Consider the following 27,768-nt stretch of genomic DNA (forward strand, 5'->3'; position numbering starts at 1 on the left):
CCTCCCTCCGAGGCCCCGTGCGCCCCCTTGGGTGGGGAGAGCTGGGTGTCAGCAGCTCCCAGCGTGGGGTCTGGGCCTGAGCCTGGTGTCCTGAAGCCCAGGATCAGATAAGCGTGTGGTGACCGCTGGTGACAAGCCCCTTACGAGTCCAAAGTATGACTTCAAGAATAGCGCCTTATCACAGCTACTCTTTATCAGTGGGTGGGGACAGATAGTGGCCCGGAAAAGGCAGAGGCTGCATGCACGTGGAGGGCAGGGCGGGGCCTGTTTGTGAGCAGGGGGTGTTTAGGCATTTTCCCCTTTTCCTCTTAACGTTCCCTTCCTGGCCAGACTCCAGAAGACTCCAGAAAATACCCCCTGCCCATTGTCACCCAGGCTCCGGGAAAGTGTCTGCTGTGGATGTCCTGTGTCAACAGGAAGGGCCCAGAGTGGGGGCCTGGGGGCAGCGGGGGTCGCTGAGGTGGGTCTTGGCCGGGTGGCCTCTCCCAGGGGCTCATCGTCCCTGGTTTGGAGCAGTTGCTGTACACGTGACCCTGGGGTGCAGAGGATGGGGGCTGGGCCCCTTGCAATGCAACCAGGCCCCAATGCAACCAGGCCCCGACCTTTGCATTTGGGAGACGGGCCGCACGCGGAGGCTGGAGGCTGGAGGCTGGTGCCCCCCCCCTTTTTCCCGGAGGCCCCCCACCCCCTTGGACCCGGCTCCTCCTGTCTTGCCCAGTTTCCCTGCATCTCATTGTTGCCCTCCTCACGGTTCCCAGACTTGAGGGGCTGCAGAAACTTTGGGGTGCAGCCTGGTAGCTATCAGTCTAAGGAGCCACTTCCCTCCCTCCTTCCTTCCGGCCAAAGCTTTCTCTTGCCTCTCCCACCCGTTCCTGCCAGGGAGCAGCAAACAAACAAATAAGCAAGCAGCTCAGGCCCCGTAGGCCCAGCGTGGACCTGGGGAGCCTCTTCTGCAGCTGTGTGAACGGAAAGCCCGGCTCCCGCCACCCCACAGGTGTGGCCGGCCCGCAGCAGAGGCCCCGACGGGCTCTGAGCCCCCTGGCGCTCCCGGCTGCACTCTGCCCCTTAAGGAGAGCAGCCCCTGAGAAGTCCCCCACCCCGTCCTCTCCTCCAATTCAGAGCCCCCCAGTGCCCCCAAGATTTCCGGGCAGCGGGGTGGAGGTGAGGAAGCTGTGAGAATCCCGGAGTGCTATCTCCCTCTTGGCCTCAGACCCCCCATCTCGTTCCCAGAGGCTGGGGAGAAAAGTGGGCTGCTCCCCTAGGGTGGCCAGGCCTTCAGGCTTCTGGACGCACTGCTGGGGTTGGGACCCCTGTCCGATCGAGAGCCCCAGCAGTTGCCCCCTGTGCCCTCTGGTGGAGGTGTCTGCAAAAGGGATGTTGTAATGTCCATCTTGCTTTCCTTGCCCTCCCCGCCTGAAGTCGGAGGCGTGCTTCTCGGGACTGAGGAAAGGGGAGGGGCCAGCGCTAGCCTGCATCCTGCAGAGTGGGCTTGGACGGGGACCAGCTGACTCAGCGTTCCTCATGCAGGGGTGGTCGAGGGCCAGGTGAAATGGGCATTCCAGCTGCCCCAGGGGCCTGGTAGAAAGAACAGTGGCTGCTCGGCCTAGGGGCAGCTGCAGGTTTTGGGGCGTGTGCCTGGGTAACTTTTGCACCTTCCCTGTGCCCGTTTCCTTGTCTGTCACAGGTGGGTGGACAGGGTCGCAAGCATTCAGTGAGGTCAAGGATGTGCAGCCAGACCTTGTGGGTGCAGGGAGCTTAATGACTCGTAGGGCTGGTTTGCAGTACCCATCTCTGCCAATAGGTGCCGCCATCTGGTTCTGGAATTTTAAGCTCTTATTTTCAAGTTCAGTGAAATGGTTTATTCCCAGTTCTGTGAATGGCGACGGTTTCAGACGGATCAGATGAGGCCCTTTTGCTGGTGCAGTGGCAGGCAGGCCCCCACTCCCTGGCTGGGAATTCCAGACCCCCTTCCCGTGCCCCTCCTCCCTCAGAGGGCAAGCAAGGGGGCTACAGGATGGAAATGGGCAAGTGCTCCCAGAGAAGAGGGTCCCCAGGGTTGGCAGAGCCTCCCATGTTCCTGCGGGGACCACCCCACCCCACGGGCTGGCCACCGCCCAGCACCTCCATGGACAAGTTCACAAGGTCCTGGAGGAAGCTCGGCTCTGGCCGGAGTCGGGTCTACCCGGCCCTGACTGTTGGTAGTGGTGTCCTGCAGCCTGTCCCCGAGACTCAGTTTGCACCGGTGACCAAAGTGGGTGAGAGGACTCGGGGGCGATGCACAAACAAGGCTTCTTCTTGCTCCAAGCCTGGCGCTCAAGGAACGCTCAGGGCACGGCCGCTCCGAGGTTCAGGCAAGCGAAGTCCTCCTGCGGCTATTGGGTGGTGCGAGCAGGGCATGTCCCCCGACCTGGGGGTACGTGGACGGGGGCCGCCCGATCACACCCGTGGCCCGCTCGACCTCTCAGAAGCATGTGTGATCGATCACTGCAGGCCTGGTGGGAAGGGTCCGAGAGACCATTCTGCAGATGGGAAGGCTGAGGCCCACCGAGGGGGCATGGCTTGCTCAGGACACCCTGCCAGAGGCCGGACTGGACTAGCTGTGGCCTGCAGCTCTGACTCATGCTGCCTTGTTTGGGCCTCGCTGAGTTCCCCACGGTCTGCTCAGGCCCTAGGGCAGTGGATTCACCCCCTGAGAGCCTCCTTCCTGGGGAAGCTTCTTGTTGAGCCCTCAGGGTAGGGAGGGGAGACCCAATTAGTGCCTGGTGGGGCTTTGAAATCTCTGGCATGAAAGGCTGGTGTGTGGGAGGTCCCGGCCTCTCACCACCGCAGCCTCTGTGGGTTGCCCGTCTGCAGGCTTGGTGCACACCTGGGCCCCCTCCACCAGGCCTGCCTGGAAGCTCCCCTGCCCCAGGCCGCGCGCCACCAGGCCTGGGCACACAGGAAGCTGTACTCTTTGGGGCCCCATGAGGTAGAGGGGCCTGGGGGGCCTGTTGTCTTGGCCACCGCTGCTGGGGTACCTGAGCAGGCCCAGGCTGTGTGCTGGGCCCGCCCTGCCGTGGGCAGCTGTAAGAACACAAGGCCTCAATTCCCCATCTGTAAAATGGGATAATAGGACCGCCGTGTACCTCCTGACTCCGTGCGTTCACCTACGCTGAGGACATGCACTGTTTCTGCTACATAGTGGGTGTTCCGAAAATGTCAGCCTTCATTATTTTTATTATCCCCAGACTTTCGCCTTGACCCCCTGAGTAGATGGGCAGAGGGGCTGGCAACTCCTGGCCACCAGGCATTCCAGGTGGACAGGCCTGGGGTGCTGAGGGTTCCAGGGGCAGCCATCTGGCCTCCCTGCCCAGATAGGCATCTGAGAGCAGCTGTCAGCCTGCTTTTCCTGCATCTGCCTTGGGCCCAGCCTGAACCTTAAAGTTGGGCCAGGTGGGGCTGGTGCCTTGGAGGGGAGCTCCGGGCATGCCTGGCCTGGCCTCGTGTTGCTGGGGAGCCGGATTGCAGTGGGGGTCCCTTGCCATTCCACGGCCTGGTGTGGTCGCTGTGGCCTGAGGGGTAGCAGGCCAGTTGGTGTGGATTCCTGACTGGCCTCCTGTGGCTTCTTGTCTTGCAGACTTCTCCACCCAGGTGAACTCCTCTTCCCTCAACTCCCCCACGGGGCGCGGCTCCATGGCCGCCCCCTCGCTGCACCCCTCCCTGGGGCCCGGCATCGGCTCCTCGCTCGGCTCCCCGGGACAGCTGCACTCGCCCATCAGCACCCTGAGCTCCCCCATCAACGGCATGGGCCCGCCCTTCTCGGTCATCAGCTCCCCCATGGGCCCCCACTCCATGTCCGTGCCCACCACACCCACCCTGGGCTTCGGCACCGGCAGCCCCCAGGTAAGTGCGGGGGCGGGGCCTGGACCAGAGGGGCGGGGCCTGGCTTTACCTGCATAGTCCTGTGGACCCTGGGAGGCAGGTGCTGTCACTTCTACCTTTCACCTCTGGAGACAGTGTCAGAGAGGCGGCCTTCGCCTGGGTTTGAGCTCAGGTCTGGCCGACTCCTGCGCCCGTGGCCCTCGGGGGTCAGCAACCAAGCTTCCTCGCCGGCCCTCTGTCCCAGCGAGGCCCCCTCTAGTGCGGGGGGGGACCTGCCCCTAGGACTCGGAGCTCTGTAGGGTGGGGACTCCTAGGTCCTCAGGCTGAAGCCGCCTCCCTGGAGCCCCTTCGTCCCCTGGCCTGCCCTTCTTGTGCCCAGGCCCGGACCCTTCCCCACACGGGGTGTCTCAGTGCTCCCTGCCCGGACCCCCAGGCTCGGGCAGACGCTGCCTCCTCGGGGGTGCCAGGCCTGAGTCCCACCGTGGCTTCAGCTCATCTGCCGGGCTTGGTGGTCTCTGTGGTCGTGTTTGCCCAGATGCTCCTCTGAACAGCCTGGCTTTCGGGGTTGTGTCCAGATCAGGAAGCTGCTGGCACCTGGGGGGCCTGACTCAGCCAGTTCTTGCCGTGGGGACCCCCGAGGCCTGGCCCACCCTCCCCTGGGCGCTTCTTGTCTGAACCCCTGCAGAGCTGTCCTGAGTGCCCAGGACCCCTGCTGGGCATCTCCTCTCCTGGGCATCTCCTCTCCTCTCCTGGGCATCTCCTCTCCTCTCCTGGCTCTGTTGGTTTCCTGGTGGATTTCTCGCTGGATGCCTGGGAGACCTGCTGAATCCCAGGGGTCCTCCCTCTTTCTGGGGCTCAAACTGTCCTTTCGGATGTTGGTGGGGCCCCCTTTTCTCTGAGCGTCGTTCAAGTCTGTGTCCAGCTGTCATCCCTGTAGAGGGAGGCCCCCGTAGAGGAGGGCCGCGTGAGGGAAGCTCTGGGAGCTGTTTCCACGGGGTTGCAGGACAGCAGCCAGAGAGGGACTCGGGCGCAGGCTCCACGGCCCGGAGCCGCACAGCTAGTTGTGTCAGCGTGTCCTGTGGGCTCCCTGCTGCCCATGGAGCCACGCCGCCTGCAGGACAGCCCTCCCCCCCTCCATCGGCTGGGCCTCTCCAGAGCTGGTCTTGGTGGAGCATCTTGCTGGCTCTTCCAGGGCCACCTCATCAGCCCCTTTGTGCCTGGAGGACGGGTGCAGAGGAGATCGGGCCTCGGGTGGCCCCTCATGTCACCTGGCCTTCCAGAAGCAGGCAGAAGGCCGGAGGTGTTGGCACGGGGGTCTTGGCTGCCTTCCTGGGCCTGGCCGTGCTCTTGTGAGCATGTAGCCGCCACACCCTGACGATGCTGCTCAGCGGGAGGGCACACGAGGGCTGGGCCTGCGCCCTGTCCCCTGGGAGCCAGGACAGAGGCGGCACCTGCTGGCTCCCAGGGCCCCGTGAGGCTCCTTGCTGGCCCCGCGGGCACGCGTACGGCAGGAGCCTGGGTGTGGAGTCTGGAGTAAGGGCTGTGCAGGGGCAGGGCCCGAGGGTGGCAGTGATGCCCCCCCAACCTTGGGGGAGCCTGGTGCCCCTTGGCACTGTTAGCCTGTCTGGGGGCAAGGGTGGGCGGTGCTGGGGAGTGGCGGTTTGGGGCCACGTCCATCCTGTTCTCTGTTGTTCTCTGCACACAGCCAGGTTCCTGGCACACGGTGGGTGCTTGTTGAATGCAGGTTGCTTGTGAGCAAGGGGCCGCAGGTCCCTTGAGGCTGATGAGGGGATGAGGGCAGGAGTGGGGCTTAGGAGGAGGTGAGGGTGGGGAGCAAACCCCGTGTGTCCCAGACGTTCACGGCTGCCCTTCTGGTCAGCTGTCCGCCTGTTTCTCCGTAGGTCGGTCAGGCCGCAGTTCGTTTAGCCGTGGTCTGAGCCCCGTGCTTGGCCTCTGGCCACCGTTTCTGGGGAGGCCTCAGTCCCCCCGACCCCTGCATCCACCCCTGCCCCGGGCTCTGAGTTCAGCTTCTAGGCTTCAGCAGTTTGCCTTGGAAACTTGGGGTTCCCCAGATTCATGGAAGTGTGGGTGGAGTCCGAGGGGGACATGCCCCTACCCCCTGCCTCAAAACCACAACCGTGAAGTCATAGGGCCGGAACCAGTGAGGCTTTCTGACTTCTGCTGTTGTCAGGGAGGGCCTCCTCCTCGACCCCGCCCTGCAGGGAAATGGAAACGGTGGGGGGGCGGTGGGTCTGGGCAGGACCAGGCCGGACCTCAGGTACTGTTGCCGAGCTGCCCCGCCTCTCTCCCCTGGTTCGGGGGCTCCATCGGCCCAGGGCCCAGGGTGCATTCCCCACCACATCCCGGAGCCCGCCCGCAGGGCCTGGCACGTGTGGGCACCTCAGTCTCCTGGCCTCACCAGCCTGGCGAGCCTTCCTGGAGCAGGACCTGCATGGTCCCTGCCTGTCCTCGCTGTGGGCACCACGGCTGGGAGGCCTCTGTGATGGGGCGTCCGGCAGGCCACGTGTGCTGCATAGGGTTTGCCACCTGCCTTGATGGGCAGACGGAGGTCAGTGGGGCCAAGGGCCTGCCACCCCGTTCTGACCGTGGGTGATGGGCCTTACCAGCGTGGGCTGGGAAGGAAGGGCACGGTGGGCGTGGAAGAGAGGGGCAGCGAGGGGCGGGGAGGAGACCTGGGGGGCCCTGATGGAGCCGGGCGGTTATTTCAGTAAGTCCCGTAGGCTCCGCAGGAACTGAAATACGTGCCAAGGATATGAAAGGGGAAATGGGACGGAGCCCCCATCCTGGGCACGCCACGGAGTCTTCGGCCTCCAGAAGGGGCTGTTGGTGCCCCGGGTCTCCTAGGACACGGGACGGAGTGCAGGAGGGGAGCCATCCCCCATAGGTGCCCACGGTGGGTGGGTGTGCGTGCCTGGCAGAACAAGGCACCCCGCGCTCTGTCCTGGGAGCTGTGAACCAGTCCAAGGCCCGCCAGCTTGGGGCTAGGGAGGGAGAAGAGCGACCCCTGTCCCCCCTCAGCCTTGCCATGGCGGCCGTGCCAGGACCCACCAGTTGAGGCAGAGAAGGGAAGTGGCGGCCCCAGGCCTGGGGTGAGGATGGGGCTACAACCAGCCTACATCTTCCCACACGTGCAGGGTCTCCTAGGGCTCCCCAGAGCCTCTGGGCTGACTGCTGTGCCCACGGAAAGGAAGCCTGAGCCCGGGAGGGCAGGGATGCCCTCAGCGTGTGGCCTGGGAGCCAGCTTGGCCATGACACTGACCGTGACTGACGGCTCCATCCATCCTGCCTGCAGCTGCTTCCCTGGTGCTGCGGCCTGCCTGTTTCCTTAGGGCAGGCGCCAGTCCCGAGGGCCTGCACGTGGGGGCCTGGGAGAGAGGACAGGTGGCCCCTACCCACCCGGCATGGTTTGGGCAACCACAGAAAGAGGAAACGCCCGAGTTCCTCTCCTCGGTGCCGCCTAGCGGATCCAGAGCTGCGTGGAGTCGCGGCCGGGCTCCCGCAGCCCGAGAGGCCTCGTGCCCGCCTCCAGCCTGCGCCTGGTGCTCCCACGCGCTCAGTGGCCCCTCGAGACCTGCCCTCGGCCCCTGCTGCTGACCCTCCACTCGCGGCCGCACGGATTTCCTGCCCTTTTCCCAACAGTCCTTTGGTTTCCCCACCTCCAGACGTCTGCTCCGGGGGTTGGGGGGGGCCCTCTGCCCCCTCTGCCTGGGACGCCGCCTTCCATTGTCCGCGGCCCAGCTGGCCTGGCGGCCCCCGGAAGCCCGAGTGCTAATGCGGAGGCTGCTGCGCCCCAGGCTGGCTTCGTGAACTCTGCTGTTGGCGCTGCCCGTGAATCGCTCCGTTATCCTAATGGCAGCCCTGGGATGGAGGCACTCACGTTTTCTCCAGTTTTTACGCGAGGAGCGTCAGGCCCAGAGCGATTAGATAATTTCCCTGCAGTCACACAGGGAATAGAGGAGGCAGAATCCCGCGATAAGCTGTGGCCGTTCCCCCTACTCCCGTGGGCGAGCTCTGCGGGCTGGGCGGGGCGCCTGGCTGGATGCTCAGTGGATGGTCTGGGGGATGGGATCGCCGAGCGGCTCTGGGCCGGCCCGTCCCCTGGGGCCCCGGTTGTCCCTTCTGCAGTGTGCAGGGAGTCCCTCAGCGCTTGTGGCTCCCAGGGGCCTGAGCTCACACCTGCTCGGCCACTTAGCACCCGTGGGCTCTCTGCTGGTCCCCTGACCTCCCTGAGCCTCCGTGTCCACTCTGGAAAGGGGAGGGCAGCTCTCCCTGCTCACTAGGGGCTTTCCACGTGGCAAATCCCGTGCACAGTGGCCCTTAGCAAACAGTCGGCACCCCTGCTTAGTTGAGGCTCATCTGGGAGATGCTCCTGAAGCCTGCAGATCCTGCGGGGGCGGTCGGAGGTGTGGGGTGCGCGTTCTTGGGTGCAGTGGGGTCCTCTGGACGCCCTCTCGCCCCACCTCCTGCATCTTGACAGCCCCAGGTGGCCGGGGCTGGCCTCCCGGCCTCCTTGCAGCCCCCCCCGAGTCCCGTGGGGTTAAGTGACCTGATAGAACCACAGCCCACCTGAGCGGAAGAATCCAGACCTGTCCAGGGCTGCAAGAGTCCCTGCAGGCGCTGGGGCTGGTGTGAAACAGCCTTTGGGATGGTTTGTGCTTTGATTACCCGGCTCTTCCCGTCCCATGAGAAAGGGGGCTGGGAGTAGGGGGCTGGGGGCCACGGGGAAGGAAGGGGGTGAGTGAGGTTCCCTTGTGCAGGAGGGGCCCAGCCTGGGGCTAGCAGGGGGCAGCGTGGCAGCTGCTGTCCCTCCAGAGACATCGTAGGACCCGACTTCCGCCTTTGTCAGGGGTTTGCAGAAGTCGGGGCGCTGGGGGGCCGCCCAGCTGGCGTCCTGGCGCCTGTGGGGACCGGCTGGTGCGCAGGATGCGGCGGGAAGCACCTCGGGGCCCTTGGCGCTGATGGGAGAGCTGGGGTGGGCGCAGCGGAACCAAAACTGCTGTGTCACTGCAGCCGCGGCAGCTGTTGCCAGGGTGACTGGTGAGTTTCCCACGCTTCTTCCTGGAGCAGCGTCAGGATGGCGGGAGGGATGGAGGGGGGTGTGTGTGTGTAAGGGATGCTGTCTCCTCCCTCTCTCCTCGGGTCACACGATCCAAGACCCCTACCCTGCCCGCCGAGGCCGGGGCAGTGTGGCCTGCCGGTGGACCCTGGCTCTCCTCCCTCCTTGCTGGGACCAGGCTTCAGTGCCCATCTATGGGTTGGGAGTCCCCAAAGCGCCTGCCTCACCAGAGGGTCCCAGCGCTCTTGCTGTCCTGTCGGGTGAGCGCCCAGGAATGGCAGGCAGTTCTTATTTAGGTGGGCGAGGGGCAGAGGGTGTGAGCAGGGGCCTTGCGGGTCCTCCTTCGAGCCTGGGGTCCTGCGGGAGGGTCGGGCCCTGAGGGCAGGAAGGCCTCCTCTGGCCTGGCTGAGTAAGTGGTGCCAGGCATCCCGCCAGCGCTCAGCGGGGCTGGGCCCTGCCGCTCCACGTGGCTTGAGGTGGGCAAGGCCCCTCTCTGAGCCTCAGTTTCTCTCTCTGTGAAGGGGGTGTGTGGCAGCACCTTCCTGGCCCAGCAGCAGGTGCCTAGCAGCAGCCTGCCAGGGCTGACCCCGGCTCCCCCCATCCCCCAGCTCAACTCGCCCATGAACCCCGTCAGCAGCAGCGAGGACATCAAGCCCCCGCTGGGCCTCAACGGTGTCCTCAAAGTCCCGGCCCACCCCTCAGGGAACATGGCGTCCTTCACCAAGCACATCTGTGCTATCTGCGGGGACCGCTCCTCAGGTAAGCCATGGAGGGCACAGTGGGACGGCAGGGCTCCCGGCCAACAAGGGGCTGCTCGGAGCTCCGAGCCGCTCACCCGGGACCTTCTAGCGTTTCCACGTCCGGGAGATGGTAAGCGGCAGGGCGGCCTTGAGGCTTCCAGAGACGAGGCAGCTGTAGTGGTGATGATGGCATGGGGGCAGCAGGGCTGTGCCCCTCTCTGGGCTGTGCCCTGGGTGAAGGGCTCCTCGCATCCCACTCCTGAGCCCGGCAGCCCCGGGGGCAGGACAGCCGACCTCCTCGGGCCGCCAGCTCAGATGCGGAGACGGCGAGGACCCCGGGGTCCAGGTCTTCGGCGGGGCCGGGATGCAGCCCTGCCGCGCTCCCAGGCTGGCTCCCGTACCCCAGCGGGACGAGCCCCTCCTGCCAGTTGGTCGCAGGATGCTCACGGCCGCCCCGCCTGCAGGCAAGCACTACGGGGTGTACAGCTGCGAGGGCTGCAAGGGCTTCTTCAAGCGGACGGTGCGCAAGGACCTGACCTACACCTGCCGGGACAACAAGGACTGCCTGATTGACAAGCGGCAGCGGAACCGGTGCCAGTACTGCCGCTACCAGAAGTGCCTGGCCATGGGCATGAAGCGCGAAGGTAGGTGGTGCTGGCCCTCTCCCTTCTCGGAGCACAGGGTGTGGCTCTGGACTTGGCAGTGTCACGGCGCTCCTTTGCATACCTCTGATGACGGGGTGCTCACTCCCCCCAGAGGCGGCTGCTGCTCTGTTGGCAGCACATCCCGGGGGCCGTGAGCTCACTTACCGGATCTTTCCTGAGTACCCGCTGTGTGCTAGGCTCTGGGATTACGGAAGAGACACTCTCGGTCCTTCCTGCTGGCGGCTCCCAGCCCCGTTGGGGACAGACATTGATCAGGGCCTCTTCAAGGTCGTAGTGGGCCCGGCTCCGAGAGAGGCAGAGGCAGAAGCACGGGGAGAGCCAAGGCTGGAGGTGGGAGATGCGGGCGCTGAATGAACGAGCCCGGGAAAGTGTGCATGCGGGTCCTGGAGCCTCGTCCCCACTGCTCAGTAGGGGACGGTCGAGGAGACCCGGGGCGGGGGACAGCACTGATTCAGGAGTGGGGGCAGGGAGCTCTAGAGACCATCAGGACGTTCCCAAGCCTGCTGGATGCCGGCTCGTCCTGGCCTGTGCTTCCTCCTACGGACCTGGCCGGGGTGCCTTGCGACCCCAGGTCCTCCCAGTAGAGGGACTCGGGCTGCAGGTCTCTCAGCCTTGGGTTGTGACAACATTTATTAGGGGCGGGTGGGGGCGTGTAGCACGGAAGGCCGCTCCCCTGAGGTCGCTGAAATTGTCAAGCTGTCCATCCAGACCTGGGCCCGAGCCCAGGGTGGCTCCTCGTAGCCCCTTGCCGTCCGTGGGCCTCGGTTTCCCCAGCGCAGGTTTGGTGGCTCCTGCATTCTGGGTGGCTTCTCTCAGTTTTGGTCTGCGTCCCTGCTTGAGTGTCCCGTGCCTGAGGCCTCATGGGTTTAGGAGGTGCTGTCTGGGCTCCCTTCTCTGCTGCGGCTGTTCCCATGGTCCACGCGTGCCTTGTGTTCGTCCACCTCCTTCCCACCGGCTCCTGTCGGGGTCTCGGGCTGGCGTCTCACCACTGAGGACTGTCCTCTCGTGGGGACTGCAGTTTTCATCTCCTTTCATTTATTTATCTCTTCAGCCCCACTTGTTCTTGCTGAGAAACCGAAACCTCAGCTGGGCCGTGTGGTCCTGTAGGATTTGCTCCTTGAGGCCGCGAGGCCGCCAGTGCAGTGCAGTGATGTGATGGGGGCTCGGTGGTAGCTGCTGGTGAGGGGCGGGGTGCCTCCTGGGCTTCAGCGTGAGCGAGGGGCCGGCCTGGGCTCCGGGCCTTCCTGATCAGGGCACGTGTTCCATAGAGACCTTGGCCCACCTTTCTTTGTGTGGGTGGAGAAGCTGAGGCCCAGAGGGTCCAGGGCTTGTCCAAGATCACATGTCGGGCTGGAACCTGGGCCTCTGGCTTCCAGTGCAGATCTTATTCCTTTAGGCCAGCAAGAGGGCAGAGGAAGCAGGTGCCTGGCTGGGGGAGGCCTGTGCCCAGCCCTGGTTCCTCTGGCCACCCTTTGTAGTCAGGGTGGGCTCCCTGGAGGTGGTGAGTGCAGCGTGGTTCCTGAAGGATGGAAACTTGGGCAGGGGGCAAGCGTGTGGTGGGCAGGAGATCAGTCTGCATCCAGATATGGAGCCTGGCCAGAGGGCCAGGTGCCAGTGTGCTGAGGGGAGGTGGGGCCCTGACATGCAGCTCACGGCTCGGGGCTGCCTTGTGGGCACCACAGTACAGAGTGAGATCACTCGCCTGCTGAGCTTACCACCCCCGGTGCCTGATACCACGCCAGGCGCTGGGCACATAGCAGCGAGCCGTGGGCATCCATCCATTGGAAGTGACCGTCAGACAGCCAGGCGGGGCCCCCCAGGTGTGATCAGTGCTGCCTTGGGGGAAGCCCAGGGGACTGTGGGAGCCCAGAGTAGGTCCCTGGCCCAGCCATGGACATAAGGCAAGGCTTGGGTGGGCAGATGTCCAGCTGACACCAGAAGAGTGGAAGGGTGTTTGGCAGACCCCGTGCCCAGCTGGCAGGGTCAGCGCATGCCGAGGCCGAGAAACTCAGTGGATGTGGCGCCCTGTGGGGCCCCAGAGAGTGACCGTCCACGGGTCCCCAGGACACTTTCCCGTAAATGCTGACCCCCTCCTAAGGCCCCCTCAGCCTGTCCACCTATGAGCCTTGGGCAGACTCCAGCTGCCTGTTCCCCCAAGACCTGGGGGAGAGTGGATGACACCCCTCTCCTGTCCCAGTGGAGCTGCAGGCTCGGGGCTGGGGAGGCAGCGGGTCTGACCCCTGTGCTCGCCGGGGGCTGTTAGGAGCGCCTGCTGTGTGCGGAGCCTCTTTGGGGACCCTGTCCTTGTCGCACACACTCTCAGCCGTGGTGCTGTGACGCCGTTCCCACACCTCCCAGGTAGAGAAACGGGGTGCAGGGGGGAGGGGCGCTCGCGGAGGTCTCAGGGCCGCACTGGTGGGGCTGGGCTGCTCCCGTCTGCCTGGGCCGGAGCCGCGCCGCCCGTTTCTCTGTCTGGTGCATAAATCTGGAGCGCTGGGCGCGATCCCGAGGCAGTGCGGCCCTCGAGACCTGATTTATGGGCCATTAGATAAATACCTGATGCCATCAGGACCCCCCCTCCGCCTTGCCTCCTGCTGGATTTATAAGTCACAAGCAGGCAGTCAAGACCCTCCTACACCGCCCTCTCGTGCTCCCAACACAACGTAAAACTCTCCTCACCGCCATGCGGCCCGCGAGCCCTAGGGCCACGGGAGGAGGCTCTGTCCTGGTGTGGGTGGCAGCGCCCGTCGTGCTTCCCATCGCCTGCGGGGCCCGGCCCACTGCCTCGCTCTCGGGAGGAGTGACCGGTGGCCCCGGCGCAGCCTCGGTGCCGGCCCTGCAGGGGGCTCGGTCCTGAGGCAGACTCCTTCCTCTCTGCTGTCCTGGGGTGACCCCTGCCAGGAGGGCTCCCTGGCAGTGGCAGGGCTGGTGGCAGCATGAGTTGGGGCAGTGTGGGGCCCAGGGGGATGGGGCCCTGGAGTGCCACCCCAGCCTTGGCCGGGAGCATGCAGGATGTGGCTTGTCTGCCCCCAGGGCCGGCCTGAGCCCTCCTAGGTGCCAGGCCCACACGGGTGGCCATGCCAACTGGCCTCGGTGCCGCACGACCCCTGGGAGAGGCTTGTGATCACACCCCTGGTACAGGTCGGGCACAGGCTTGGGGCTGGCCCCTGGACCGGCCGACCGCAGGGAGGGCCGACGGGCACCCCGCCCCCGTGCTGGTAACGAGGGACGTGGCAGGCCCACGGCGTCTCGTGTTGGGCAACGGCAGGGGCGTGCGCACACACGCAGCCCCCGGGGGCTCTTTCCGCAGCATTCCGGGGTTGATGGGGCCCAGCGGGCCAGCCCTCCCCAGGCTGAGCCCGGGCCTGTCCGCTGAGCGTGCAGCTGCAGGGTTCGGGGGCCTGCCGATGCTACCATCTGAGGGGGGAGACCTGACAGCAGCAGGCTGGAGGGTCACCCCGCTGCCCCGCCTCTGCTTCCTTCTTCCTCTCTGAGGAAGGCCTCTCCCCGTTTCCTTCCTGCGCCCTGTCCCCTGCCTCCGAGGGACTGGGGTGTGGAAACGGCAGCGCCCGATGCGTGTGCGCAGGCGGGCATGGCCCCGCATCCGGCTGCGGAGAGGGCCTCGCTGGTGCCCGCACCTCCCTGTCTACGTGGGGCGCGTGGCCTTGCCTCTCCGAGCCTCAGTTTCCTCGCAGTGCATGGGGGTGTCGGCAGGCTCCCCGAAGGGCCTGTTGTGGGGAACGCGGCGGGTGCCAGCCCCGTGCCTGGCGGGTGGTGGGGTCAGAGAGTGGGGGCCGCAGCGTGTGCACGTGTGTGCACCCGTGTGCGTGCCCGTGTGTGTTGCACGTGATCATTCTTGTGTGCAGGCCGCTTGTCCTGGGTTGAGCCCCCTAAGGGAAGGAGGGATGTGTCCTCCGAGCTCGAGGGACATAACTCGCCCTGTGACCTCCGGCAGGGACATGCCCCTCCAGCCTTGAGAAAGAGGCTGCTGGGCCAGAGCCCTTGGAGAAATCCCGTCCTGCCTGCCCCCGGGGGCCATACCGGGGATGGAGGAAGGGCCCAGCCGCTGGCGGTGCCAAAGCAAAGGAGGCGGCAGGCCTGTGGTCCCCCCCCACCCCCGCCCAGACACCCCTCCCACCTCGCGGCTTCCTGCCCGGCCCCAGGAGCCGGGAGGGCGGCGGTGGGTGCTGTGCAGGTTGGGGGGAGGGAGTCCCACCCTGGCTGTGGGCTGCTGTTCCCCTGGACGTCCGGCACCAGCTGTCTCCTGACGCCGGGGACCCCACTTATGTTGGGCGTTGAGTGCCCCTTCCAGGCGCATGCTTGGCTGCTGGGGGAGGGTCGGCCCCGGGGGCTTTTCCTGGGGATCCCCGGCGCGGGGGCCCAGCCTCCTCTGCCCTCCCGGCAGCGTCCCCTCCCCGTGCCGGCCCCTCTGCCCGTGGCTCGGGGCTGGGAGGATAACGAGGCCCTGTCTTGGCCGACGCCTCCCACCCGAGGCTTCCCGGCGCCAGCGGACGTAAGTCAAACACAGCTACGTCTAAGAGGTGGTTGAACTGGCAGAGCATGAATCCCCAGGCTCCCTCCCGCCCCCCCCCCCCCCCGTGTTTAAATAAAACAATAATATTTGTAACGGTGTTGCTCAGAGCGGCCGGGCCCTTCACGGCTTCAGAGTGCTTCACAGAGCGCTCGCTAATTAATTCTGGATGCCCCCACGCAGGAGGCAAGTGCTGAGGGACCCCCACCTGCCACCCTGTCCTGTCTGGAAGGGGAGGAGAGCCCCTGAACGGGGCTGCGTCATGGGGGCCGTGCGCGGGGACGAAGCCGCGAGCGTCCCGAGGGCGCCTTCTGCGGATCCAGCCTGGAGGCCGGTGCTGTCCTTGTCACTCTGTGGCTGGGGAAGCTGGGGCGCTGAGAGGCTAGGGACTCACCTGGGGCCACACAGCAGTTGGGGCCGAGCACTGTCTGATTCCAGAGCCTGTAGCTTTAAGCTGCCTGTTCTCCTGAGAGCTCAGCCACACGCACCCCTTTGGTGCTCTGGGCCTCAGTTTCTCCACCTGCTAAAACGTGCCTCTCAGCTGTGTCCCAGCTCTGAGGATTTAGGGTTCTGTTCAGAGGACAGACCCTGGGGACCCCCACCCTCAGGGTCTCAGGGACACTGGCCTGCCAGGGTTCTGGGTCCCCAACACTCTGGATGCTGGTCCAGATCAGCCTGTGTGGCTGCCGCCCACCGGGTCCACCCTTCTGGTCTGTGACCCCATCCCCTGTAGCAGACGGTGACATGAGGAGGTGCCCTGCTCCAGCCCAGCATCCGCTGTGTTGGAAGAGGCCAGAGCCAGGCCGGCCAGCTTGAGCTCGCCACCCAGCCCCACCAGCTGTCAGACTTTCCAGAAGCACCAGGCTTGCCCTGACTCTGACTCCAGGCCTCCCGCCTGGCTCCGGGGCCCAGCTGGTGGATCTGAAGCGTGGGCCAGCCCCCTGTCCCGAGTCTCGCCAGACGGATGGAAAGGCTCTCACTCGAGTCAGCGTTTGGGTCTTGGAGAGCACAGCCCCTGGCAGGGGCCATCCGTAAATAGCCATTTGTGGATGCGGGAAGGATGCAGGGCCGGCCCTCAGGGAGCCCTGTGGCCCGGGGAGGGTCTGAACAGTCGTTGGCGGGGCCGACGTGTCGGAGACGGGTCCATGTGTACTGTTGCAGAGCTGTGGGCGGTGTTCCAGGAATCGCATGGGCCCGGGGGACCCCCAGGGAGCAACAGAGGGGAGCCCTCACACCCCCAGGCTTGGAGGACGGAGCGGAGGTGGGCTGGCAGAGCCCCTAGAACTGTGGCCTGAGGAGGAAGTGGCCGCTGAGAACCGTGGCCGGGCAGGGCGGGCACCAGAGCCACGGACCCCCTCCTCCCTCCTGCTGGTCCCCTGCGTTTGCAAGACCCACCCGAGGCCAAGGGTGAGAGGGCCTGGGTGAGGCAGCCCCGACCTCGGGCCCTGGAGCTGGGCAGGGCGGGTGGGTCTGGAGGTACGCGGGGGTCAGTCCTGTGACAGCAGCGTCTGCGGGAACAGGGCACTGTGTTTTGCCAGGTCCAGACTTCCTGCAGGGGAGGGTAAGCCTCGACTGAGGCCCAGAGGGGTGATGGCACGTGGGAAGCCCCCCGAGGGGCCGCACCCGCCCGGCCCCCGGAAGGCCTGTCCCAGCAGTCAGACCAGGAAAGAGAAGGGAGCGCTGAGAGCAAGGGTCCCCCAGGAGCGTGAGGGTGTGGGTGCCAGGCTGGGCTGAGGCTCACTGGGGAGGGGTGCTTGCAGGTGGCTTTGGGGACAGAACTCTGGGATGGGTCAGAAATAGGGAGAGGGGAATCCAGGTGGGATTGGGCTGGATGGATGAGGGGCACCAGCCTCTGGCCATCCTGGTGGGCATCCCTGGGAGGGCCTGAGGCCCCCTCGCCGAGTCCCCATCTGCAGGGCAGGATGGAGGCTGGGCAGTGGGCCAGGAGTCAGCCGGCCTGAGTCAGCTCCTAGGCTGGAGCTGACCCGGGGCTGCCGGCTCGGCCTCCTGCCTGTGTCACGTCTTCCATCTGAACGTCCTACTCTGAGGTCCCCTAGGAGTCGGGGGAGTGGGCCGTTGACCAGAGCCTCTCGGTGCTGTGGTCCAGAGTGTGGCGGGCACAGCACGCTGGTCCCTGGGGACGCAGGCAGAGTGGCTGCCACGTGGCCTGGGCCCAAGCAGGGTGCGCAGGGGCTTGTCCCCTCCCTCCGGCAGGGCCTGGCCTGTGAGTGGCAGGGTCGGCAGAGACCGTGAGGGCCTTCACACTTGTGCAGCTGTGGCTCTGGGCCGTGAGATCCATCCCGGCAGGAGCGGTCTGGGAGCCAGGCTGCGTGGTAGCTCATGGCCACCTCCTGTTCCACCCCCCGAGGACCAGTGCGGTGCCCGTCCAGTTCTCAGGGCCCTGGGATTCCGGCCGGGGAGGAGCTGCCCGTGCCGCTGGGCACTGTGGGGGGCCCGGGCCTGGCCCTCAGGGCCCCCTCAGGTCAGGATGATCTTCCATCTCTTACTAGGAACTTTGTGGACCAGGGTGCGCCCCAAGAGGCGGGCCCAGCTCCACCCGGCCCTGGGCTCCATGCTGGGGGCCGCGTGCAGGCCCTTCCCCTCGGTGGGGATGGGAGTGTGTGACAGAGGTTTCACTGCAGCCCTCGGGAAGTCGCCTCGCACAAGCTCCTGCTCTGCCTTGGGGTCTCCAGGGGCCCCAGGAAGCCTTGTGTGGGGTGGGGGCTGAGGAGCTGGCCCTGAGGAGGCCGTGGGCGCCCTGGGAGTGTCGGGGGACGTCTGGACATCTGCTCTGGCTCAGCAGAGCAGGACCAAGGGAGGGCGGCCGGCGGCGGTGGTGGGCCCTGTCCTGGTGCTGCGGCCCTCGCTTAGTGGCATCTGGCGCGTCCCTGGGGAGGCACAGGCCCAATACGCCCAGGGGCTCCCCTGTGCTGGTGCTGTGTGGGCAGCCTCTCCCACCCCGCCCAGGCCTCCTTTTCCCGGGTCCAGGGCCCTTGGTGTCCCCAGCAGAGGAAGGGGGGGTGTGAGGGTCAGCAGAGGGCACTGCAGAAGCCCCCGGGAGCCTTCTTGGGTCTTTGCGGGGCTCTGGGTGGGCTCCACAGCCTGGCTCTGGTTCAGCGTCACCTTGGGCCTGCTGGGTGACCTCAGGGAGATCTCGGCCCCTCTTGGGAAAGGGTAGCTTGAGCTGCGTGGGCTGTGAAGTCGAGGGTCTGTGAACGCCCAGCCGTGGGGCGGTTGGTCCCCTCGGCCTTCCTCCCACGTGGGTCTCCGCGGGGACGTGTTGGAATGAACCGTTCCCTCTCCGCCTCCTCCCATCAGCTTCTCTCCCTGGGTTCCCAGAAACTAGGCTGCCCCCCGACTGCAGCATCTGCTCAGTCTCTACGCTCGTGCTGGACCCCCGCACCCGCCCGGCCGGCCCGGGCTGTCCCGTCTCAAGCCTGGGTTTGACCCAGCTTGTACTCTCCCCCAGCCCCTCTCCTCCCCGCAGCAGAAAGGGACCATCAGAGATCTGCCTCTCACCCCATCCTTTTCCTGGGGCACATTGGACCCTGTTCTCGGCCACACCCCCCACAGTCGCACCCCTTGTTCTGCTCTCCAGCTGACACGAGAGGCCCTTTCATCAGCAACATCTCTGCTCTGGTTCTAGGCCTTGACACATGCTACCCCTCCTGCCTGAATTGCTATCCCTGTTTTTCCTGTTCCTTCAGCTTCATTGTCACTTTATCCGGGAAGCCTTCCTGGCTTTGCCTCAGTCCATAGCCCATCAAAGCCCTTCTCCCTCCACGCTGGGATCCCTGTTGAACTGTCAGCTTCCTGAGAGCTGGGCCCCATCTGCCCTGGCCCTGGGCGGGTCCTGGTGTGACCAATAGGCGAATGAATTCACGAGAGGCAGCGTGTTCTGTTCTCAGAGCGCACAGCCTCCAGGAGGCCAGGCTTGGGGCAGAGAAGGGGGCCGCAGTCTGGCCGGCTCTGAGCAGCATCCTTCTCCCCGGCCCCGGCCAGCTTGTGGGCGCGCTGCTCGGGCCCTGGCGGCGGAGGGGCTGCCGCGGGAGCTGCGGGCTGACTGGCAGCCTCCCCGTGCCTCAGCTGTGCAGGAGGAGCGGCAGCGGGGCAAAGACCGGGCCGAGAACGAGGTGGAGTCCACGAGCAGCGCCAACGAGGACATGCCAGTGGAGAAGATCCTGGAGGCCGAGCTGGCCGTCGAACCCAAGACCGAGACGTACGTGGAGGCAAATGTGGGGCTGAACCCCAGCTCGGTGAGTGCACACCCGCCCTGCTCTGGGGACCGTGGCCCCGGGCGCGCTCCTGGGAGGGAGACCCCCTCTGTAATGTCCCCAGTCGGGTGGGTGAGTTTTTGGTTGTTTGGCTCAAAGCCCAGGACTTTATGGTAACCTTCAAGCTTCGTGTTGTCTCTGGCCCATCGTCCAGCCGGGTTTCAGGGGTTCTGTGTCTGCCCCAGGTTTGCGGGCAGCGTTAGGTCCAGACTTCATCTATGTTTCCCGTGGGCGGTCAGGGTGGGACCACAGCCCTGTGGCCTGCCCTGAGGTCACCCTGGCCTTGCTCCCTCCATTCTGTCCCTGGCTCACAGTGGCCCAGACGGCACTGGACACACCTGCCCAGCTCCCTACCCCAACCCCAGGGCCTTTGCACGTGCCGCTCCCTCTGTTCCTCCTCAGGCTTCAGTCTCAGAGAGGTGTCACTTCCTCGTGGAGCCCTTTTCCCTCTTGACCCCCCTGGTGCCCCTGTTCCGTGGGCTCAGAGCCCCTGACGTTACTCTTCACGGCCCCTAGCACATGGGGGCCACACCGCAGCGTGTGGGTTAATTCTCCATCCTTGCCATCAGGCTGTTCCACAGGACCCTGCCCTGCCCGTAGGTGCTCTCATGTGGCCCCCACCCCCATCTCCCGAGTGTGAGGGTCCCGTCTCATCTGTGGGGGGTCGCAGGCCGCCCTGCTGCCCTGCCCTCTGTGATGCCCCAGGACCACACCTGCTTTGGCTGCGTGCCAGGGAAGGCGGGCCCTCCCCTGGGCGTGCCGCCTCTCTTTGGAGAATGACTCCCCTCGGCTGTGATCCTCAGCAGTCCGTCTGGTCTGTGGCCCGACCCTACCCTACGCCCCCTCTCCAGTCCCGGTGCGGGGTGGGGCGACTGCGAGGGCTTCACGACTGAGTCGAAACCCTGAAAGAAAAGTCAGGGGATCAACCAAGGCCTGCCAGCTTTTGATTTTGTCAAGTAAGGACGTTATTTGGAAGAAAACAAATCGGCCACCTTTTCTCTCCACGAATTCAGAGCAGGCGGAGGGGGGACTAGGGGACTGGCAGGCGGGCCGGCCGGGCAGAGGGTCTGCCCTCGTGCTGCAGCTTGCGCTGGGTTGGCCTGGGTCCCGCTCTGGGGACGGCTCGTTAGGCCCCTTCCCTCGACACCAGCGACCCCTCTCTGCCCTGGGGCAGCCTCGGGCCTCCGCCTGGGCATCCCGCTGTCACCTCCTAGGACAGGGAAAAGTCTCTCTCTCTCAGGCACGGGCTGGAACTCCAGAAACTGCCGTTGAATGAGGCCTGTTTTGTCTCTGAGTGGGAATCCAGGTTCGGAGAAGTTAAGTAATTGCTGGAGACCACCCTGCGGGACGGAGCAGGGCAGAGCTGGAGCCCCCTCCCCCAGGGGAGCCCCCCAGGCCTAGTGCTGCACCTGCTGTGCAGGCAAACTTTGCCCCCAGCTCTAGGCGTGACTTCGTGCTCACCTACAAGGCCCCGGCCTGCCCGGGAGTGGCTCAGGGTGACAGCCTGTGCCCTGGGCCTGCTTTGGGCCCCTTGAGGGCTCGGAGGGGGCCAGTGGCCAGTGGCCAGGGAGAAGGCCCGACCCCTGGGGCTCTCCTCGGGTCTTCCCCACGCCCCCTGATTCCCCCTGCATGGATCCCCTATGCCCCCCACCATCAGGCTTGTGCTCTCACCTCGAGGGGCTGCCCTGCGGCATGGAAGGGCAAGGAGCACGGTCCCCGGGGAGTGGAGCCTGGCCGCAGTGGCTCTGGTGAGAACCTGGCCCTGGCCTCTGGCACGCTAGCTGCTGGGTGTTTAGCTCGTGTGAGCCGGGACCCCGTGCGGGCCAGGCTCTGCCCGTGGCTGCCGCTGTCCATCAGACGGGATGGGGTGGGCGCTGCCCGCAGGGTGTCCTGGGCACATGGTGTCCGGGGCCCAGCGAGTGTGTGGGCTTCCGGTTGACGCTCCTGGGAGGTTTGTTGGGGAGCAGGTGGAGGAGGGGACGCCGCGTAGGCTGGGGGCTGCCCCCCCGCGGGTGACAACGGGGGCGTCCAGGGCCTGGTGCCTGTCTACCCCTTCCCCCTGAGGTCCGCAGACCAACTGGCCACGCTCCCCGGCTGCCGCCTCTCCCCGAGGTCCCAGGTCCCCTTTTTGCACGCCTGGCTCTGTCCACCCTGGTGGCCTCGGTGCCAGTTTGTCACCGGGCCTCCCACGAGAGCCCTCAGCAGCCTTTCACGGGGCCGGGTTGTTTAGGCTGCGTCACTGGAGGGCGGATGGTTTCTGTCAGGGGAAGCTCTTCCGAGGGGGCCTCCCCCGTGTGGCTGCCTGGCCGTCATGGTTTCTGGAATGAGGGGTCCCCGCCCCCTGGGCCCAGAGGGTTTTCCACCCGAGCCCCACAGGCTGGAGCCGGGAGCAGCAGGGTGCCGCTGAGGCCGCCCAGGTTTCCTCGTCTCTGAGAATGACCGGGGCATCCCCTTCTGGCTAGAACTTTCTGGAGGGGCCTCTGATGCACCCCGTCTCTCTGTGTGCCACCTCCGAGTCTGGTAGGAAGAAGCAACATCGGAGGGGCTGGCACCCATCCCCGAGTCTGGTCTGTGACACGGGGTCACCCGGCCCCAGCCCCCAGGGCTGCGGTGGGGACTGAGTAGGTCGTAGCATGGTGACCTTCCTGTGGCTGCTAGGACAAGTGACCACAAACCAAGTGCCTAAGACAGCACAGATTTTAGTATCTTATGCTCCTTGAGGTCAGAAGTCTGAGCTCAGTGTCCCTGGGCCAAGTCAGGGCATCGGCAGGGCTGGCCCTTCTCGGGGAGAAGCTGCCGCCCGGCCTGTCCCAGCTCTGGAGGTGCCCGCGTTCCTCGGCTCCCGGCCCTTCCTCCGGCTTCGGGGCCGGCAGCGTCTTCCCTCCTCCATCTCGGCCTCCGTCCTCACTCCTTCTCTCCGCTCTGACCTCCTTCCCCCTCCAGTAGGGACCCTCGTGATGGCACTGGGCCCACCCACTTCTTCCAGGGTAACCTCCCATCTCAAAACCCTTAACTCGGCCATGTCTGCAGAGTTCCCTTTGTCGGGTAAGGTGGCGCATTAGCAGGTTCTGGGGTATAGGACGTGGGTGTCACCGGGGGCGTTGTTCAGCCGCCACCGCCGGGTAAGGCGTGTGGCGGGGCCTGGTCTGGGGCCGCGTTCTCTGCTCGGTGCTCACTGCGGTGCCCCTTCCTCCAGCCCAACGACCCTGTCACCAACATCTGCCAAGCGGCCGACAAGCAGCTCTTCACCCTGGTGGAGTGGGCCAAGCGGATCCCGCACTTCTCCGAGCTGCCCCTGGACGACCAGGTCATCCTGCTGCGGGCAGGTGAGTGGCCGGGCCTGGCGGGGGCTGGGCAGGCGTGGACAGGAGAGGGGCGGGGGCTTTGGAGGCCCGCGGGTGGGACGCGGCCTTCCTCCTGCTGTGTGAGGCCGCAGGGGAAGGGGCACGGGCCGGGGCTTCTGCTCCAGCACTGCCCACCCCAGCCTGGGTTTTCCTCCCCTCCCTCATAAGGAGGGATTCAGTGTGGGGTCTCTCCTAGTGGCCCTCAGAGGGGTGAAGGGCCATCTGGGGGACCTGTGGAGAGGGAGGGGTGAGCATGTCCAGCAAGGGCTGCCCTTGAGGGTCTGTGTGTTCTGCCTTCTCCCCCGCACTGAGGCCGCAGCCCCTTTCCCAGGCTGGGCTTGCGATGCGTGAAGCTGGTGCAAAAAAAAAGCTCGCTGGGTGCTCAGCACATACCCCACGGCCGAACAGGTTGTGAGGGAGATCCTGGGACCCGGGGGGGGGGGGCGGTGGCGGGGATGGGAGCGGCAGCTTTGGAGTCCCGACGAGGCAGCCGCCCGCCCTCCAGGCCATTCTCTCATCTGGAAAGTGGGCACGACGGCCGTGCCGCGTGGAAGCCGGTTTCTGCTGGGACACTGGGGTCCTTGGCGCAAAGCTCGTGCCAGAGAGACAGTAGGGACGGGCCAGCTGGGAGGTGCTGGGCGGGAGCCCCGCCCCACCGGTCCATACGTGCGCACTGGGCCCTGCGGTGTGCACCTGCTGACCTGCGTGCTCTGGGCCTGTGCTGGGAGCCGCAGGAGCATTGGGCCAGCCCTGCGCCTGCCGGGCCCACTCTTGGGGCAGGAGGGCAGGTGGCAGCCGGGTCAGAGGTAGGAAGGGGCTGGGCGGGCCTCAGTGGGGGATGGGAGGGAGAGACGCAGAGTGGTCGCAGAGTGGCAGGGTAGGGCAGGTGCTGGGGGGCTGGTCCTGCCCCTCGCAGAGCTCTGGTCCTCGGCCCTGGTGTTTGGCCAGCGGGGTGTCCCTCCCTGCTGAACCTGGGGGCGGGGAGAGCCCATGCCTAGAGGAGTTTTCCCTCTGGGGCACAAAACCCAACACCCAGAGCCGTCAGACCCGCAGGGTTGGGAAAGTCTGGGACCAGGGGTTGGAGGGGATTCTGATTCACTGACCAGGCAGCCCCTTCCTCTCCCTGGGCCTCAATTTTCCTCTGTATAAAATGGGGCCAATACTTGCTTTGTAGGGTTGAATCAGAATTAAATGGGATGATCCTTGTGATGCTGTCAGCCACCAGCCCAGAACCTTCAGGGCACTCGGGAGTGGTGGCTGTGATGGTCACTAGTGACGGTCTTGTGGGATGATTCATGCTGTTCAGTTTATAGGGTCATCGAAACGCTTGCTCACAGAATCATTTCCATCCCTTTTTGTAGCCCTTGCACCTACTCTGTGTGCGCCAGGGCCTCACGTAGAGAGAGCGGCGAGTCGGCCTTCGGCTCTAAACACACCTTGTTTCAGCTCAATAATTTAGTGTTTTGTGGCATCCACAAAATGTCAGTCTCTGGGAGTTTGCCGTGGGGGCCAGACTGGCGGCAGCTGCTCCGGGGCCGCCTGGAGAGGGTCCTGGGAGCTCCCTTATGCTCCGTGGCACAAGTGCCTGGCACTTGCAGAAGAGACTTCCCTGGCACCCTAGTTTGGGAGCCTGGGTTAAACTACGCTACAGGACATGCTCTGTGCGGGACTTCTCAGGGCCTTTACTGGATGCACTGTAGAGGCATTTCCCAAACGTCAGTGCTTGGGAACTTCCTTTCTGTGGAATGGTCATGGACTCGGGGTTTCATGGAGCCCACTTTGGGAACCATGGCTTGGGAGGGTGAGCGCTGCCTCTGGGGGGCCCAGCGGGGGTCGGGGGCAGGGCGGCCCGGGGGTCTGGAGACAGCAGTGACCGTGTGCTCTCCCCGCTGCAGGCTGGAACGAGCTGCTCATCGCCTCCTTCTCCCACCGCTCCATAGCCGTGAAGGACGGCATCCTCCTGGCCACCGGGCTGCACGTCCACCGCAATAGCGCCCACAGCGCGGGGGTGGGCGCCATCTTTGACAGGTGGGGGCCCAGCCCACGGCCGTGACCTGCTTGGCCTTTGTCCTGTTCACGAAGGTTATACTTGTGGAGATGCAGAGAAGTGCAAGGACTAAGATTAAAATCCCTCCGGGGATACCCGACAGCCGCCGCTGACGTTCCTGGTTTGCTTTTCTCCAAATATGTTTTAAAGTCCTGCCCATGGGAAGGAAAGCTGCCCTATTTTTAATGCAAAGGTAGACTGTGCTGTAGATACCGTTCCGTGGTGCTGTTAATGTCGGACGCGGCGGAGACTCTTCCGAGCCGAGACTAAAGCATCGCAGCCCCTGTGAGCCCGCGTGCACCCTGTCCCTGGGTGCCCGGCTGCATCTCAACGCTGCTTCTGGCGTGTCCCCGGTGGAGACACCGCTCTCTGCCCCTCTGCCGCTTCTCGGCACGCAGCCAGGGGACCAGTGCTGGGCAGGGGGGCTCCAGAACCATGGCCCACCTGTGCTGCACCAGGCGAGGCGGACGGGAGCTACCCATTCCTGTTTCTGGGCCTTGCCTAAGAGCCCAGAGGACCTGGGGACCTGGGTGTCAGCTCAGCCAGCCGGAGTGGGAAGGGCTGGGGAGGGGCATCCCACGGTCCCTTGGGTGGGGGGCGCGGCACAGGAGTGGTGAGTGGGAAGGAGCTGGTGGCAGGGGTTGGGGGGTGGGGATGGTGGGGGGAGGGGTCCCAGGCGAGCCCCCGAGAGCAGGAGCCTTGAAGTCAGAGGGGAGCAGCAGAAGCCCCTACTGTAGCCCCCCGGGGATAAACGTGGGAGCCGTGCTGCCCCGTGGGACAGCTCAGGTAGAACAGAGGGGCACCACGTGCTGTGGGCAAGCACTGGTTTAGACATTGTAGGGATGTGTCTTTGCCACAGGACGTTTCAGGGCCTTTAACAAGCTCACGTACAGAAGTGCCACCAAAAGGGGCTGCGGAGTGCGGGGTTTATTGCCCGCAGACGGCTTCTTTGGAGAGCACGTCCCTCTGGGGGGATGTTTAGAAGTGCAGCCCCAGTCACGCACCCAGCTGACAGTTCTGTGGTCCCAGCTGCTAGAGAGGTGACGGTGATGGGAATGTAATAAGTGGCTGGTGACAGGAAGTGGAACGGAGCCTGCTCCGGCTGCAAGGAAGGAGCCAGGAAGCCAGGAGCTGGGGAAATGCCTTCCCGCGGGCGGACTCAAGAGCAGCAGGAATGCGTCGCTCAGGGTGTCTGGTCTGCAGCCCCGTGGGGGCGTGTGGCAGTGGGCTTTGCCCCAGACGTGCGGGGCCCTGGCTCGCCCCGGCTGTCATGAGGTTCCTCTTTAGTCTCTGGCCCACCAGGATAAAATCCCATTCGCAGACCTTCTTGAGCAAGAGGCGTGGAGCCCCCGGGGCGGGATGGGACAGGCTGAGTGTGGGGACTGTCCCGCCCTGTCTGGGCAGCTCCCTCCCCTGGTCTCCTGGCTCTTCTCAGCTGCCCTCCAGGCCCACACCGGGCTTCCCGAGTCCTTTGGGTTTTTCTGGCAGGCCCTGTGAGGGGCAAGGTCTGACTTGGACGTCGGCATTTGCCTGCTTCCCCCGCAGGGTGCTGACGGAGCTGGTGTCCAAGATGCGGGACATGCAGATGGACAAGACAGAGCTGGGCTGCCTGCGCGCCATCGTCCTCTTCAACCCCGGTACTGCCTTCCCACCGCTTCACCTGCTGTCAGGCCCGGGCGTCAGCCCACCAGGGGGACTAAAGGCCCCGGGCTCTCACCCCAGCCCCACTACTCACTGGCGCTGCGGCGTCGGCGATCTGCCCCTTCCCCGAGCCTCGGTGTCTCTCTTACGCTGGGGGCACAGCCATGCCACCTTCTTCCCAAGGCCCTTGTGAAGGTCGGACGAGGCTTGCGCAGCCGAGCTCATCCTCTGTGGTTTGGTGAGGCCTCTGGCCGGGCCTTTGGGCGCCGTGTCCAAAGCGAGGCCCCACGCGCACCGGCATCCTGGGCTCCAGAGGAGACGGCCTCTTCGTGCGCTACTGCTGCCGAAGTTCTGGAGCCCGGATGTTTTGGGGGTGGACGGGGACACCGGGGGCAGGTTTGGGGCTGCTGAGGGCTTCTAGGGGGAGGTGCAGGGAGCTGACGAGGCGGTGGGAGGATGGGACGGCCCTAGGGGTCACGGGCCCTGACTCCTGGCCCTCTATCAGCTCCAGTGCTGAGGGCCAGGCTGGGGTGGAGATGGAGTCCGCTCATGGGGACAGCCCGTTGCCAGGGACGTGTGTTGCCCAGGTTTGTGCTGCAGCCCGTGACCCTGCCAGGATGGGAGGCTGAGCCACGTGTCTCGGCCCTGCCTGGCGGGATCCCCGTTGAAGTCGTGCATGGCTTGGCTCCTGGCGCTGGTTCACCTGTTGGAGCCCAGGCGTGGGGTTGCTGGGGACAGAAGGGAGATGTCTAGAGCTGGCAGAGCCCCAGGGCCTGGGGGAGCCCAGTTGCAGAGGAGCCTGGCATGTTCCCAAGGTGCCCAGGACCCCAGGCCACCATGGCATTCACACTGGGCCACAGTGCTCCTACTGGGACATCAGACAGCTAGGGCAGGGCCGGTGTGGGACCCCCTGGTCTGGGGCTCAGAGGCCAACAGACAGCAGTCCTGTTCCATGGCTGAGCCCGCAGGGGCTGCGTCAGCTTCAGACCAGCAGCAGGGAGGCTCTAGCCTCTGCCCTCTGAGCCACTAGGATGGACCATGCCTGGCTGGGGCCAGACTCAGGGCTGTGTGAGCCCAAATCCAGATGCCCAGTGGTGGCTGCTGTCCGGGGGCAGTGGGGAGAGAGAGAGAGAGAGGCTCGTCCAATGTCAGCTTGCTGGGTAACCTCAGGAGATGAAGAAGCACAGGGGGCTTATTAGCAGAGCTTTGCCCGGCCGGGGGGCTCTCAGTGCCTCAGAGAGGCCTGTGACAGCTCACCAAGATGAGCCAGGGTGACCCGTGCTCCTCAGCCTCACCCCTGGGCTCTGGGGGTTTTGGCGACCCTGGTCCCGGGTATCTCCGTCCACAGGCAGAGCCTTCCAGACTGGGCTCCTGCCGCCAGGGTCCCAGGGCTCAGGATGGCTTCAGGGCCCCCCAGAGCGTGGGTCTGGCTGTTTCAGGTAGGAGAGGGTTTGGAGCCTTCATCTGGCTCGAAGGGGCTGAGACCCAATGCAACAGAGGCCTCTGGAGTCAACCCAGTTGCCATGGTAACCGGGAGCCGCCCGGGGGCAGGCCCATCCCACTTTACAGATGGGCCCGCTGAATGGCA

The 27,768-nt window shown here is 65.4% G+C and overlaps 1 protein-coding gene across 6 annotated transcripts in view; it reads left to right on the forward strand.

Annotated features, from left to right (window-relative positions):
- RXRA (retinoid X receptor alpha) overlaps positions 1–27,768 on the forward strand; it is a 100,887-nt gene that overhangs the window by 67,145 nt on the left and 5,974 nt on the right. For 3 of the 6 annotated variants that reach the window (XM_061199677.1, XM_061199673.1, XM_061199675.1), the window contains exons 2-8: positions 3,617–3,882; positions 9,547–9,697; positions 10,143–10,322; positions 18,961–19,130; positions 22,345–22,474; positions 24,388–24,520; positions 26,085–26,176. In XM_061199677.1, the coding sequence (XP_061055660.1) occupies positions 3,617–3,882; positions 9,547–9,697; positions 10,143–10,322; positions 18,961–19,130; positions 22,345–22,474; positions 24,388–24,520; positions 26,085–26,176 (1,122 nt within the window). Of the gene's footprint in view, positions 1–3,616; positions 3,883–9,546; positions 9,698–10,142; positions 10,323–18,876; positions 19,131–22,344; positions 22,475–24,387; positions 24,521–26,084; positions 26,177–27,768 lie in introns of all 6 variants that reach the window. The other 3 variants (XM_061199672.1, XM_061199678.1, XM_061199676.1) reach the window with 1 other exon arrangement.

Source organism: Eubalaena glacialis, chromosome 9, assembly GCF_028564815.1.
Source record: "Eubalaena glacialis isolate mEubGla1 chromosome 9, mEubGla1.1.hap2.+ XY, whole genome shotgun sequence".
NCBI lineage: Eukaryota > Metazoa > Chordata > Mammalia > Artiodactyla > Balaenidae > Eubalaena > Eubalaena glacialis.